The 14,979-nt window shown below is 37.3% G+C and overlaps 1 protein-coding gene across 1 annotated transcript in view; it reads left to right on the plus strand.

The window, feature by feature from the left end:
- The window catches only part of LOC121294830 (N-acetyl-beta-glucosaminyl-glycoprotein 4-beta-N-acetylgalactosaminyltransferase 1-like), a 170,882-nt gene that overhangs the window by 87,775 nt on the left and 68,128 nt on the right, over positions 1-14,979 (plus strand). Inside the window, exon 3 of the mRNA XM_041218945.1 lies at positions 9,379-9,489. Within this exon, the coding sequence (XP_041074879.1) occupies positions 9,379-9,489 (111 nt within the window). The remainder of the gene's footprint in view (positions 1-9,378; positions 9,490-14,979) is intronic.

A 14,979-nucleotide genomic window follows, 5' to 3' on the forward strand; every position in this document is an offset into this window, starting at 1 on the left:
TAATTCTGGGGAGTTTCTGAATGAAGCCTCTAAAATTGAGGTCTTTTAAATATTCCATCTAATTTATTAAAGCTGCTGGTAATTGCGGACCTCGTATTTGCGTGATTATTTTAACCAGGTGTTACTTTTGCAGGCGTTAATTTAGTCAGACAGTAGGCTGTATAAAAGGCAAGGTGATGTGGGAGTCTGCAGCAAGAAGGAGACATTGTTTTCAAGGGCAAAGAAACATTTAATAACTTTTTCTAAAGAGCTCATTTTTTAACCCTTCTGATTAAGTCAGTTTGTAAATTCCGGTTTATAATAAAGGTACTGTATTGTTTTGTAAACTCCAATTTTTAATACATGTTTCATAGCTTACATGACAAAACAGAAAGTCTGCAAATAGAGAATATAGAATTCATGTAAAAAAGGTTCTAGAAGCACCTAAAAGGTCTCCCCACAGTGGCAAAGCAAGATTCTAACGAGAGTTTTTATTTCTTAGAGTGTAGGCATTATTAAAAAAACAGTGGAGGAGATTAAGAAAAGGTGAAACGATATTCTGAAGCGCACGAAAGAAAAAGTTTCATATACAATGAGGGCTCCTATTCCACTGTTATTTTAGTAATGCCTTCTGAATGTATTTTTTGTAATATGGCATTCTGGTATTTAATAATACTGGTTCAGGCAGTATTGTTAAATTCGAGTTGGAAAGAAAACTGTAAAAAAAAAAGGGCAGAGGGACAGATGATGCAGTTAGTTTGTAGCTAGAGCAAGTACAGTTCTTTGACCATATATACCACAGATATGCTTTAAAATCATACTTAGAGAAGAAATACAGACAAACATAAGAAATTGGAGAGTTGTAACTGCATAAGACTAAGAACATATAAGTCATAGTTAAACTGAAGACTGTTCGTATGCAGCTGTATTGTTGCTGAACATATTGCTGTACAACAATGGAAAGATTATCGACCTGTTTGACTGCCATGGATGTAAGTAAATAAAACGTATTGTTTCTGAAGTTTGAAAAAAGTCTATATGCCTGGAATTATTCTATACGAAATAAGAAGTTGAACTAATATGCGAAGCACAGTAACTGGATGATGCATCGTAATGTATAAACAACCTGCTACAAGCTCTGAAGTGCTACAGTTCTTTATTAAGAAGCCATGGCACATTCCATATTTTATTCATTTGTCCTCCATTTCGAGCTTGTAATACATCTTCATGTGTTACAAGTACTGCTTGTACCAAAATCTCCAATTCCATTTTGGTAAATTTCAGTTTTCGCTTCTGAGCATCCTCATCACCATGGCTAGTACCAGGCTGAGGTCTTTGTGTGCCATTCATTTTCTTTTGGAATGTGTAGCCTACACTCGCAGGGTTAACCCACACCCGCTATTTATTGTGAGAGGTGTGTAATTCTCCACCGAGATTTACAGTGAGGGGTATTTAAATTGGTTTATTGCGGAATCTCCTGCTTTACTTAATTAGTCTTATAAAATACATTGGTATTCGTGCGGCCGTGATGAACACGCACATTACATGGCTCTTTGCGGTCAGTTTTTCCCCTTTATAAATGTGGGCCTCAATCCCTTTGCTCACTGGAGAGCTGTTTTTTAAATTAACTTCACAGGCTCTTGTTGGGTAAACACAACTCCAAATAAGTGTGTATTCTGCATTATTAACCTTTGTTTTACAGGTTGCAGCTTCCTAATGTATCTGTACAGCCTGTGTCTCCTACTTTTTAAAAGATACGTCTCTTGCCTCAGTTCTTAGTACTGTAGTTTAGATGTAATGCAAGATGGACTCATCTGACATTTAAACTATTCTGAATTATTTTCTTTTCAAGTAAGATGCTTTATATAACATGTGTTTTAATTGTAGGTTACCACATGACCCCAGCCCCTAGTGGTTGTAAGACATAGCACATTTGTTCAATGTTGTGTTTCTTACATCCATTAGGGGCAGAGTGTTGCAGGGGGACAGGTTAATGGTTACACTCTGATGTACCAGCTGAACTTAGAAAGACAACATGTTTGAAAGCCCTTTTGAAGCCACAGGTGTGCTTTAAACTTCTGAGTTTTAAAAAGTCACCAGAATGTGATGACTAAAAAAAGTGATACAAACTGATTTTAAAAAAGAAACAAAATACATTAGTAAAGACACGTGATAGTTCAGACTCACAAGTTCTTCTTTTAACAAAATGCCCTTTTAATTACAGTAGAAAACATACCAATCAGGTCAATTCGTGTTTCGCTTTACCTGATTATTGATTGTCAGTGAGTAAGCACATATTATATCAAGATTTCCAGGGAGATTTCAGTAGGGGAGGACGATTGTGTCCGTCCAGCTTCCTTTGGGGAATTTAAACAAACAAACAGTAAATTAAAATAGAGGGTTGTGTAGTCTAAACTGACAGACTCTGCTAAACTGTATTTTAATGTAAATCCCTTCCCCAAGAAAATGATAGACATTAAAGATATTATAAAAGCTTTCTCCCTGTAGTGCATTTCTCAGACAGGAGGAATTCCAACCACATGCACTTCATAATGCATGCCTTGCTGCACTATTCAATTATAGAGTGCCTGGCGCATTATACACAGCCAAGCTACAGGATGTAGTCTTGTTTTATCTGCAGTAATTTTAATTTGAATATCTGTAACTGCGTGCTACATAAACTCTTTTCCATACTGCCCTTAGGTCCCTTTGTATCCAGTGCAATAGTCAGCACACGTGATAAAAAACGGCTGGATAAAACGGGCATCTCTAACAACGCGTGTGAATCGCTTAAGTGTATGTAATATGACAGGTCGCTCAATCATACCTTGGGTGGATTTTTCTTCCTATGCAAAAAGAAATTAAATGATTGGATAAGCCATGTGCTGTAAATCATAACTATAAAGCACTGCATGCAGAATTAATAATTCACTGATAAATGGCTCAATCACACTGACTTCTACAGGTGCGCTTAACTCAAGAAACATTAATCAAGGTAAAGGGTAAAATTCAGCCGAGTGGCACAATCAAATTGACTGCTTTATGTATGTATACAGGTTGTCAGCCATGTAACTTGGCTATTCACCTCTGAAGAAGTATGGTCAGCACAGCTCCTATCTGTGAAAGGCATTTTGCATGTAATACAGAGATATAATTTACTTGCACAGACTTGTGCTTTTGTAGTAATCATGCACTGTATACTTCTAAGAGATTCCAGTGATGGAATGGACACAGTAATACAGTTAAAAATAGATTTTGGCAAAACAATGCTTTCTGCTCTTGCTGCATTGGGAGGTTATGATCGCAGGTTTGCATATTTAAGTAAATACCAAGCTTTGTTCCTCTGTCAATTAAAGCAGATAAGAAGCCACTTGTAGAAAGTACCTAGCAAGCGCTCTGACAATCTGTTGAAAGTGATTTGTTTTATTTTCTTACAAAAATCTCTACCAAACTGGTTTCTGCAACTTATTTAAAGTGCAGAAATCTGTCTCTCCATCTCACGCTTTGATGGAAGAAGTGACACAGTGATCATCCGTATGCAAATGATTTACAGAGACGGGTTGCCAAACACAAGCTGCCGACAGCTACCAGAAAAAGAAAACAAGACCAAGTTCGTCTCAGGCATATTTATTTCTATATCTATATCTCCGACCGTTTGCATCTGGTCACGAATTGGATAGTAGACTGCAAATAGAACTGCTGCATACATTTGAAACTGGTATAATTACAACAATCATCGGCTTAAATAGCACCTTTCACAAACAAAGCTGCCCTGAAACTCTTTACAAAAGAACAGTCTAAAAAGAAAATTCATTTGCAACTAATTACTAAAAATGTCAGTGAGGCCAACTTAACAAAATCACATTTTAAAAAATCTAGATTTAAAAACACCCACTGAACCCAAATCCCTGATGAAGCCGGGAATTTAAAATCACAGTCTGGGAGCATAGAAGCTGAAAGTTATGTCCCATTGAGTACGCTCGGTGGCGCACGTGGAAACAGCATTTGTATCTCTAAACCGTCTCGTCTTGCTGAAGCTAAACTGTGGAGAACAAGTATTGCTTGTTTTGTTTTCCATGAAATTCAGGGGAAAGTACTGTGGCTCTGAGGCTCAATATAAATAAACAGACACCCTGTGCTGTGGGACTTGGGATATCTGTTCAACTTGGATGCGATGATGCAAGGGGCTTCCAGACACATGTGTTAACCAACTTTCGTCATGCACCCAATTAGACTATTTTTTTCAAACACATTTTTTTTTTTTACTGCACTTGCCCTGTTATACAGTTTGACATACCCATGATTTACACTGCCTGTTTTGGAAAAAAAAAAAATATGTAGCTTTATATGAAGGATAATGTTTAATATAAATATATACTCACACAAGAACATATTCTCTGGCATAATCATTTTGAAACAGCGCTGAGAAGCGGAGAGCAACTGAGAGACTGAGAGTAGACAGTTATTTTATTATTATTATTTCTTTGCCATGATCTGTGGCTGACAGCGGTCCTTTTCTTTTTATTTCTTTTGCCTGTGTTCACAATAAACAGTTTGGAGGCTCAATCAGTGTTCGAAAGGGAGTCTTTTTTTCTTGTTTTCTTTTTTTTTTTGTGCTCCACAAAACAATCCATTTTGTGTACAGTGTGCAACAAGGCATGAAAATTTCACTGATTCATAAACATAAACTCACACCTGAATGATTCCCTGCGTTAAAAAGGGTTTATTTATTTATTATTATTATTATTATTATTATTATTATTATTATTATTATTATTATTATTAAGAAGAAGAAGAATTGAACATTTGTAAGATTAACATTTAAAGTTTTCAAAATGACGATGATGATGATTATTATTATTACTATTATTATTATTATTATTATTATTATTATTAGAATTACAGTATTATTCAAACATCTCCCTACAGTGCTTTTTGTTTAGTTTATTTATTTATTTTATTTTTGGTCCTGCAGTTAGTGTGCAAGTATGGAAATGTGTTTACTAGCGTTGCCAAACAAAACGAAAATACAAATTATTTATTTAAAAAACACTTTTTTTCTAAATTATGACATTGGTAGTAGGCTACTGTCGGTGGATTCCATTTTTCTTTTTGCATAGCTACCCAGGTAACATTAATAATGATGATGATGTCATCAAAAAGAGGCAGATCGTTCGTTCTTGAACGACTGTATACCCATTCATAAAGTGCTTTGCGACAGTCGCTCGTTGACTCATCATTTTATGAATAGCAACATGGACGACTTTCGTTAGTTTTAAATGAAATTTGTTTTATTACAGCAGTCGGCAAGTTCTTTTATGAATAGGGCCCCTGAAGGCTAGCCATCCAGATGTTAAAGCTGGTTGTGATTGCTGCTCCCGGAATGCTTATTCACATGCTTGTTTCTGCTCTAGTACTCAAATCCTTACCCTGACTGCCTGGGAGGTTTAGAATAGATTTTAAAGCAATTCATGGTCAGCCAATCTTAGCTGGAAATTAAGTGGAGATGAACTGAGAACATGGGAAGGAGGCACTTCTTAACACAGAGAGTGGTGAGGGTATGAAATGGGTTACTTAGTCATGCTGCTGAGGCAGAATCACTTGCATTCTTTAAGACCCAACTTGACACGTTTGAGCTCAGCTCCTGTTTGAAAATGTTCTTGTTTCTTATGTTTCTGTCTTAAAGACCTGTGGATACAATACATTCCCAGACATTCCCTAAGATCACAGAAGCCTGATACACTGGTGATTCCAAAAAGCTGGTTAAAATCAGCAAGGGCTGATTTCCCGTGTCTACTGTGTCAGTCCCAATTTATATCAGGAAAGCTAGCACAGTTGCGTCTTTGGAGGTATATCTGTCTGAGCATGCTTTTTCATAGCTGGAATGGATTATAAGCACAAGCTCATTACATTTTTATTGTGAAGCAACCTGAGATTCATTTGCACGGAAATCTGTATTGTATTGTATTGTATCATCAAGTTTCATGTTAGCACAGAAAGCAAAACAGTCATACAAAAGGGGATTGCTTTTTGGTGTGTTTTTGATATACAAATCACATTCAACAGAAACTGTCAATTAAACATTTAAATAACTGATGTTAAAATGCAATACAAGTGGTCCTTGAGTGTTTAGGGTGAGTCATACAGTCTGGGGAAAAGCCGGGGTGAAGCATTTTATTAATAGTGTATGATGCATTAATCAGGGGAGACCTATATGCCAGAAAGACACACTGTACAGCTGATGTTTCTAGATAATTCATAACACCGGCTGCTTACTACACACTAAAATGTACTACATGCAGGCAATAAAAATGTGCATTATAAATATGATATGGGAGATACTGAAATTGAAGAATGAATCTATGAAAAAGACCTAGGAGTTTATGTTAACTCAGAAATGTCTTCATTCTAGACAATGTGAGGACTCTATAAAAAAGGCTAACAATATGCTCGGATATATTGTCAAAAGTGTTGAATTTAAATCAAGGGAAGTAATGTTAAAACTGTACACTACATTAGTAAGACCTCATTTTGAATATTATGTTCAGTTCTACAAAGGATATTGCTGCTCTAGAAAGAGTGCAAAGAAGAGCGACCAGAATTATTCTGGGTTTAAAAGGCATGTCATATGCAGACAGGCTAAAATAATTGAATCTATTCAGTCTTGAACAAAGAAGACTACGTGGCAACCTGATTCAAGCATTCAAAATTCTAAAAGGTATTGACAGTGTCGACCCAGGGGACTTTTTCGACCTGAAAAAAGAAACAAGGACCAGGGGTCACAAATGGAGATTAGACAAAGGGGCATTCAGAACAGAAAATAGGAGGCACTTTTTTACACAGAGAATTGCGAGGGTCTGGAACCAACTCCCCAGTAATGTTGTTGAAGCTGACACCCTGGGATCCTTCAAGAAGCTGCTTGATGAGATTCTGGGATCAATAAACTACTAACAACTAAACGAGCAATTTTCTTATGTTCTTATGTTCTTATCTTCTTATCTTCTTATCTTCTTATGAATCTTAGAGCCAATCAGCAGGTATTGCAGCCTCTGAGTGACATTCCTTTCAGAAAGATTAATAATCCCATTGGAATGCCATTATAATCCCAGTGTATCACTGAAGAAACTCTAGTTCGGGACGATTTACGATAACTCAGTAATATCGTATCGTATCGAACAGAAGTCACAATAAATCTATTATAAAAATAATTACTAAGTTATCAGAAATGTACAATATTGTATAGTCATGACATGCGTACAAAGAACACAGCACAGAAATGGTATTTAAGCAAAAAGGGGATTGCATTAAAAATAAATCGAGCAGTATACATGTGCATGCGTTTTTACATTTTTATTTTTAAACTGGAAACTTAATTATCCCAGGTAATCTGTCCTCAGTTTAGCGTGAGACTACTGCATTTTATATTTGTAACCAGCGGAATCTAAATGAGCAAACGCCACGATAATTGCAATTAGACCAATTTTTTATCCTGCAGTCATCTCAGAGGTTTTCAATATTGCCCCAGCCCTACCTAGAACTTTTAGCAGACTGCAGTATCAGCAGCAATTCAGGCTCAATGGATCTGGAACAAATCCTGCACAGTGGTCCTAATATGAAAGTATTGGTATTGTGCTGTGACCTCGTAAGGTGCTTGTCTATGTTGGTTCATACCATTGTGTGGAAGGGGTGTGGGTAATTCACTGACTAGGAGACAGACAGGTGTAATTGAAAACACCACACAGGTGCCCAGTTTTATTTTTAGACTAGTTCTTTTTTTTTTTTTCCAGCAGAGGGCACTGTTGGCCGTGGCCTGTCTATCAACGATGATAGACAGCACCACGGAAATACCACAGCTGGTAAGCAAACAGCAAGTGCACTCGCAGGTGCTCAAAGAAATAATAATGAAAACAGAAGGCGAAAAGAACAAGGGAAAATAAAACAGTAATAAAACTACAAATAAAAGGTGCTGCACTCGGCAGCGTTATCCCGGTCGCCTCTACCCGCACGACCCGGATCACCGTCCTACTCTGTCGACTCCCTGCCTGCTCTACACAATAGTTCGGGGTCTGCTCAAGGATTCCCCACTGTCACTCTCTGACTTGTTCGCTGTTCTCAGCTGGTCTCTCCGTCCTTGACCAGCGCTTCCGCACACACACAGCACGTCTACAAAGGCAGACCTGAGGAAACAGCAGAGCATTTTTTATATAGGGCTAGCAATCTGCCAAGACTCGCCTCTCAGCCATTCAGAGAGGGGGAAAGTCCACACACCTACCTTCCCACCTCCCAGTGTCACTGCCATGACTCAGGCGGTTGTTGGAAGGCTGCCGCCCTCTTCCTGCAGTACTGTGAACACGCCAGCAGAGTCAGCACAGATCTCTCCCTGCTACACATTGCGATACTATTGTTATGTCAAAATATGAAAACCATTGTACACCATTGTGATGCCACTGCCTGTTTGTACAGAACCAATGCCATTGTAATGCAACTGTATTGCCAAATTAATATTATCTATTTGCCATCAAAGCTGGACGACATTTGTTTCTACCTTTTGCCTACCTGTTTTGCAGAAGAAATTGTTGATTTTTAGTGAAAAATGCTCTGTCCTCCTTCAACAAGGCCAAAGCACCACAAGGACCCTCAGCTTCATTAAAAAGGTACAATTAAAGTTAAATTGGGATCCTGAAGCAGAAGCAGAAACGGTCACGCTCTTGCTAAACAACAGAGAACTCGGCTAGCTACCCAAGGAGAGAAAAAAAAACAAAACATAACTGCAGACCATGAAAACAGTGCAGGCCCAATGAATGTGCCTGATGTTTTATGGCATTGATTTGTTCTGCATTGACGCTGCTGTCAAGGGGAGATTTACTTGGCTCCTTCTAAAGGATGCACAGAGGATGACCTTTAAGGATTCCAGTTAGTAGTTGCACTTGCCTTCAGATCTCCCCTCAATGGTTTTTTCTTTTCTTTTCTTTTCTCGTTGTGTAAATCAGATGTCTTGCAGAGTTGCTGGTTCAGTTTCAGCATTGGATTGGTAGCGTCATGTTTACAGTTTGAAGCCTGGAGTACAGCGCGAAAAGAGTTATGTTCATCTCAGCCCCAGTTTTTAGTTTTGGTATGAACTAGCCCAGCACCTTCCCATATACTTAAACAAGGGAAGTGTGAGGAGCTTATGCGAATTTCAAGCCCTGCTTATTAAACAAGAAGTACATGTTTTAAGTTATTCACAAAAGTATAAAAGTCTCTGGTATACGTGCTTGTGTTGTCATTGGCCAGAAGGGTGTTTCAAACAAGTACGATTTTGAAGCTCTCTTGATTTTGAAGTTTCTGGTAAAGTCTGTCTGTCTACCTGTGTGGAATATGCCAGCACTGAAGCAAGCTGCTGTTTCTATTCTCCAATAGGTGGATGGACCAGACCAGTTTGGAGGACGAAATGGAGATGACAGTAGAGATTCCATAGAAACAAAGAAGTTCCTCAACCTGAAACAGGACACGTTGCCATGGACACCAGAGGTAAGGAAAGCACGGCAACTTAATTCGACAAAAATGTGCCTAAATAAATTCAGTGAACAGGTCAACTTACTTGGGAGTTTTAAGGGGTCCTAGAAAAATAAATATGTACAACGTATTCAACAAGTGTGTGTTGTCCACAGTGGAGATGAACGGGAATTGATCATAAAAGGGATTATTAAGGGCTAATACATTTATAAAACTCTGTTGTCAGTAAAAATCAAGGAAATGAAAGGTCTATTTGGCGCCATGCTTTATAGAACATGTGTTTTAGTTTTATAATGGGACTAGTATTACAGAGAAGGTGAATGCCAAGCTAGAACCTGGAAGTATTAATACATTCTGTTGAGTCCATTATTTCAGAGCAGGTGGTTGGTGCAAACAGGCGAGTCACGTTTTCTTTCTGACAGCCATTAGCAGAAGGGTGAGATTGCTATGCAAATTGATAACCTATGAATGTATTTTGTGCTCAACACCCTGACAGATTAAATGGCTTAATGTGCACAGCGGTGGAGAGGATATGAATGTGTCTCTGATGGGCGGGGTGCTGCGCACATCCCTGCATCAACTTGAGGGCTGTTGGATTAAACGGCATCCTGATTAGAACTGATTTTAAACTATCAGCTTTGAAATGAGCATATTGTCAAATAAATAAATAAATAAGAGATGTTTTTTTTATTGTAAATTGTCATACATTTTGATGAACTGCAATGCTGAATTCCCTGTGTATGTACAGATACACAAACATTAAAATGTATGACAAATTGATTTAGGGGTCACCTCGAAATAAATTAAGATGTCTATATTTCAATAACATCAACGCTAGCACAAGCCCACATTATCTTGTAAACAAGATATGCAGTAGCTGTATAGCTTGAGATAAAGGCAGAACATAGATTTTGTTCTAGCACTGGGGATTAATGTGGTACAAAACAGCATGCATTAATGCAGTGCGTTAATATAACAGAATTAACTTGAGTTTTATTATTTTGTCCCCTAATGCTTTTTGTTAAGTTACAATAAATTACCAGATTCTGTGCTTTTTAAATGATATCCCCCTAGTAGGGGAGAATGGTGTTCTAACAAGGGACGAGTCCTGATGGGCCGATGGCCTTTTCTTGTTTCCTAACTTTTCTTGTGTTCTTACAAGATTTCATTTTAATTTGGCTGTTGGATATTAATGCATTAAGGAAGTTACGACCTACCTGCAAAAGGTGAAGTAAAACTTTCTCTTTATAAACACCAGTGATTTCCAGTAACATGACACAAGTTTAGAGTAAATTACAGTAAGAGAAAAACGGGGAAACACTGTAAATCCGATGTATTTGACTTATAGTTATATTAAAACATTTATTCTGCCCCATGTTTTAATATATGCAGATATTATTTCATGAACTAAATTTGTCAGGTATGCTTTTTCTTCCTTATTACTGATAATAATGGAATGAAGAACTCTTATTTATACATATTTATTTTGAGAAAATAATCGAGAGTTGTGTCCATTATTGCTTATAAACTCAGACTCTGTTTCTGTAGAGAGCACCTGCACTTCACTAAATAAATGTGCTGCAGCACTGGGAAACGGGGCTGTTATTTATTAAGGCGTTTCCAGGGAAGCATTTGAATTATCTCAGCCAAAACACTATCGGGAGGATAAATTGCTCAGTCATACTGTCAGCTCATCAGCAGAAAGAATTACAGGTGCCACTGGTGTATTGAAATCCAAACACTGTATAATAAAGAAGGCTGGGTGGTGCGGCATGCTAAAATACTAGTTTCTAAAAGTTCAGGTCACATGGGGCACCCGATTGGCTCATCCAGTAAAGGCGCTCCGCGTGGAGTACAGGATCCGGCCGTATAGCAGGTTTGAATCCATGTCATTGCCGACCGTGACCAGGGGTTCCTAGGGGGCGGTGCGCTCTGCAGTGCGAAAAATTTCGAATTGGCAGGAGCACGTTTCGGAGGACGCCTGTTTCAGCCTCCGTTTCCCGAGTCACCAGGGGGCAGCAGCGGTGAACCGGGATAAAAATAATAATTGACAACTAAATTAAAAAAAAAAAAAAAAAAAAAAAAAAAAAAAGTTCAGGTCACAAAATAAAATGAGCAGCCTGTGGATGTAACAAAAACATCACATAATTACTGTCAGCCTCAAGAGGGCTTGGACTGAATGGCAGGGCTGTTCAATAGAGCCGAGAGGGGAAGCCAGCGCTACTGTGTGACATTAAAGAAAACTGTGTAGAGGTGCAATCAGCAACCAGTTTCCTAATCAAATATCAGACAGGTAATAATCAACAGTAATCAGTGCATTAAGAACACTGTTATAAAAAAACAAGAAGGAAAAGCAAATGTGATTATTTACACAAGCCTTCAAATATAGCACAAAACTGATTACTATTACGCATAGAAATAGATATGCTTTGACAAAGTTAAAGGAACATGCAAGAAAAGCACGTGCTACTGGGTAAATACCTATGTGAGGTATGACGCTGCAAGTAAGGCACCAGGTGTACATTGATCAGTTATTGAGGCTCACAAAATAAAAGATCAGTAATTGATAAATCAATTAATTGTTGCATCCACATATTGGTGTGTGCTAGAGTCACATCAGCAGAAGTTAGAAAGTGGATGCAGCTTTCTGTAGATAATTTGCAAAAGACAACAAAAGCATCTTGTTTTTTTTTTCTGAACAGGCACAGAATTCAATTCAATTCACAATAATTTTCCTTTTAGTAATTTTAAAAACAAATTATTGTCAATCAAAATTCAAAGCATGGTAAAGTAAAAAGAAAAAAATAACTATATAAAAGTCAGAGGTTTTGGGGAAAAATGTGTAAAAATCAAAGTGTCAATGTAATGGAACAGTGGCACTGTGTTTCTTCCTATCTTTATTTTGGCATCAATATAAAAGGTATAAAGGGAAAGAAAAACACACTTCCAGTTCCGCTGAAGCCTTTCTAAAAGTGGGGGCCAAGGTCAGGGAGTGAGGGGGTAGCAACGTTTTTCAGGAATGAATGAAAATATTATTTTGAGAATGCACCTTTATTTACGAACAAAGTAAAATTGTTAACATTTTTTTTTTTTTAAAAAACAACCACATTACAAAATTAAGCCATAGCATAATATTGCATGTTTTAAAAAATAAATAAAAATCACAAAACCACACTTTACCAGAGTTGTTAATGGCACTGTAATTCTAAGCAGCATTGAGCAGATTCATGTTTTTCCCAGATAAGAGCTGTCAACCAAAATGAAGCCTTTATGTACAATTTAACATTAACACTAGATTGTATGTTTTCTGATCTTTCCAAAAAACTTACACAGCATGTCACTTGCAATACAAAAGTTACATAAAACATAATCTCTGTAGAATTAGTCAGATGTTCCTGAATATGAAGGAAGAGGTGGCTTTAAGTGTTGTTCAGTTATGAACAGAGATGTATGTTTTTCACTGTAAAAAAGTTCTTATTTCACAGTCTAAAAATTGCTATTTCAAGATATTTCACAATTCAAGTAAGAATATAAATAAATAAATCGCATTGTCACATTAAATATTGATAATTTTCTTTTGTTATGCAAAATGAATGCAGCAACGTACAAAGAAATCCTGGAGGAAAACCAGCTGAAGTCTGCAAGAGACCTGGGACATGGGAGAAGATTCATCTTCCAGCAGGACAATGACCCCAAACATACAGCCAAAGCCACACTGGAGTGGCTTAAAAACAAAAAGGTCAATGTCCTGGAGTGGCCCAGTAAAAGCCCGGAACCTCAATCCAATTGAGAATATGTGGAAAGAGTTAAAAATTGCTGTTCACCAAAGGTCCCCACCCAACTTTGATGGAGCTTGAGCAATTTTGCAAAGAAGAATGGGCAAAAATTGCAGTATCCAGATTTTCAAAGCTGGTAGAGACTTATCCAAATAGACTCATGGCTGTAATTGCTGCCAAAGATGTCTCTACCAAATATTGAATCAAGAGGGTGAATACTTATGCAATCAATTATTTTCTGTTTTGTATTTGTAATTAATTTAGAACAATTTGTAGATTTTATTTTTCACTTTGACATTGTGGACTTTTTTTGTGTTGATCAATGGGAAAAACTCCTAATTAAATCCATTTTGATTCCGTGTTGTAACACAATAAAATGTGGAAAAGTCCAAGGGGGGGGGGGGGTCAATACTTTTGAGAGCCACTATATATATATATATATATATATATATATATATATATATATATATATATATATATATATATATATACACTATTTTCATTGGAATTACATATTATACGGCAATAGTCAACTTTCATGGAAATCGCTTTTATGTAGGCTGCAGAGTATAACCACAACTAAACATTATGTGCTATACAAGCATCTTTTTTCCACTCTGCACATGTTTTTTTGTCCAAAAGTGAGGGGGCACTGGCCCCCCTGACCCTGACTCTGGCACCACTGGCTGTGATTTATACAACATGTTTTCTGTACATGTTGATGGAAAACTGTTTGGCAGCCAGGTTGACCTTTGTTTAGCTGTGTGATTTATGACTTTGTTAAATGTCCATTGAATCTCATTACAAGCTGTTTGGTAGTACAGTACACAGCATACATCACTAAGAGCCCCCCCACCCCGTGTCTGTGGAGCACAGTTAATGGAGAGGGATGTCCATTGGATAATCCATTATTATCAGCAGGCACTGATACATCTTGGAACCATTAAGTTCTGAAAAGGCATTTTGAAGAGAGGTGCTCTAATGCTGTAAGCAGTGGATCCATGCCTTCAGCTCAGACATTGTGTTTTGTTTATTGAGATTTATTGTACTGTACAGTTAACCATGTTAAATATTATTTTTACACCACGATTGTGAAATGTACCATTAAAAAAGCTTTCACAGTTTGTTACTACATCACAGGCACATAATCAATTCTGTACTGTGCAGTGTAAAATAAGCTTTGAAACAAAGCAGAAGTTTGAAATCCCTAAGTGAAAGAGTGAACAACTGGATTTTCTATTATACAGTATGCGATAGAAGATAGCTGTCCAGTATCAGGTGCAGCTGTTCATCTGCAAGTATGATTTTATTCAGCTCCTCTGGATGTTGGTATTTCAATTTTCTCGCACCAAGCTCACTTCACTTATGCTTGTGTGAGACAGATTTCACTGGAGCAGCCATGCTGCAATTCACATTGCCAGGAGGAGCTATATATAAACCATTGCCTGGTGGAACTTTGAGGAGAGGCGCTTTTTGGAATATGTACAGGGAGAGCTTAAAACACAGACATACTCAATCTGAAGATCAAAAAAACAGCGTATTGGAATAACAAAACACATCTTCTTAAACCTTTTTAGAAAATATGGCAAACTATACTGTACATTAACCCCTTTACAGCCAAGTGTTTTTACCAGAAAAAAAAAATACTACATTTTCATCCTTACAAAAACAAATTGTTGTATTCCTACAGTAGGCAAACGTAACTATGTAGTAACTTTTCAGCGGATGC

This window comes from Polyodon spathula, chromosome 19, assembly GCF_017654505.1.
Source record: "Polyodon spathula isolate WHYD16114869_AA chromosome 19, ASM1765450v1, whole genome shotgun sequence".
Classification (NCBI taxonomy): Eukaryota; Metazoa; Chordata; class Actinopteri; order Acipenseriformes; family Polyodontidae; genus Polyodon; species Polyodon spathula.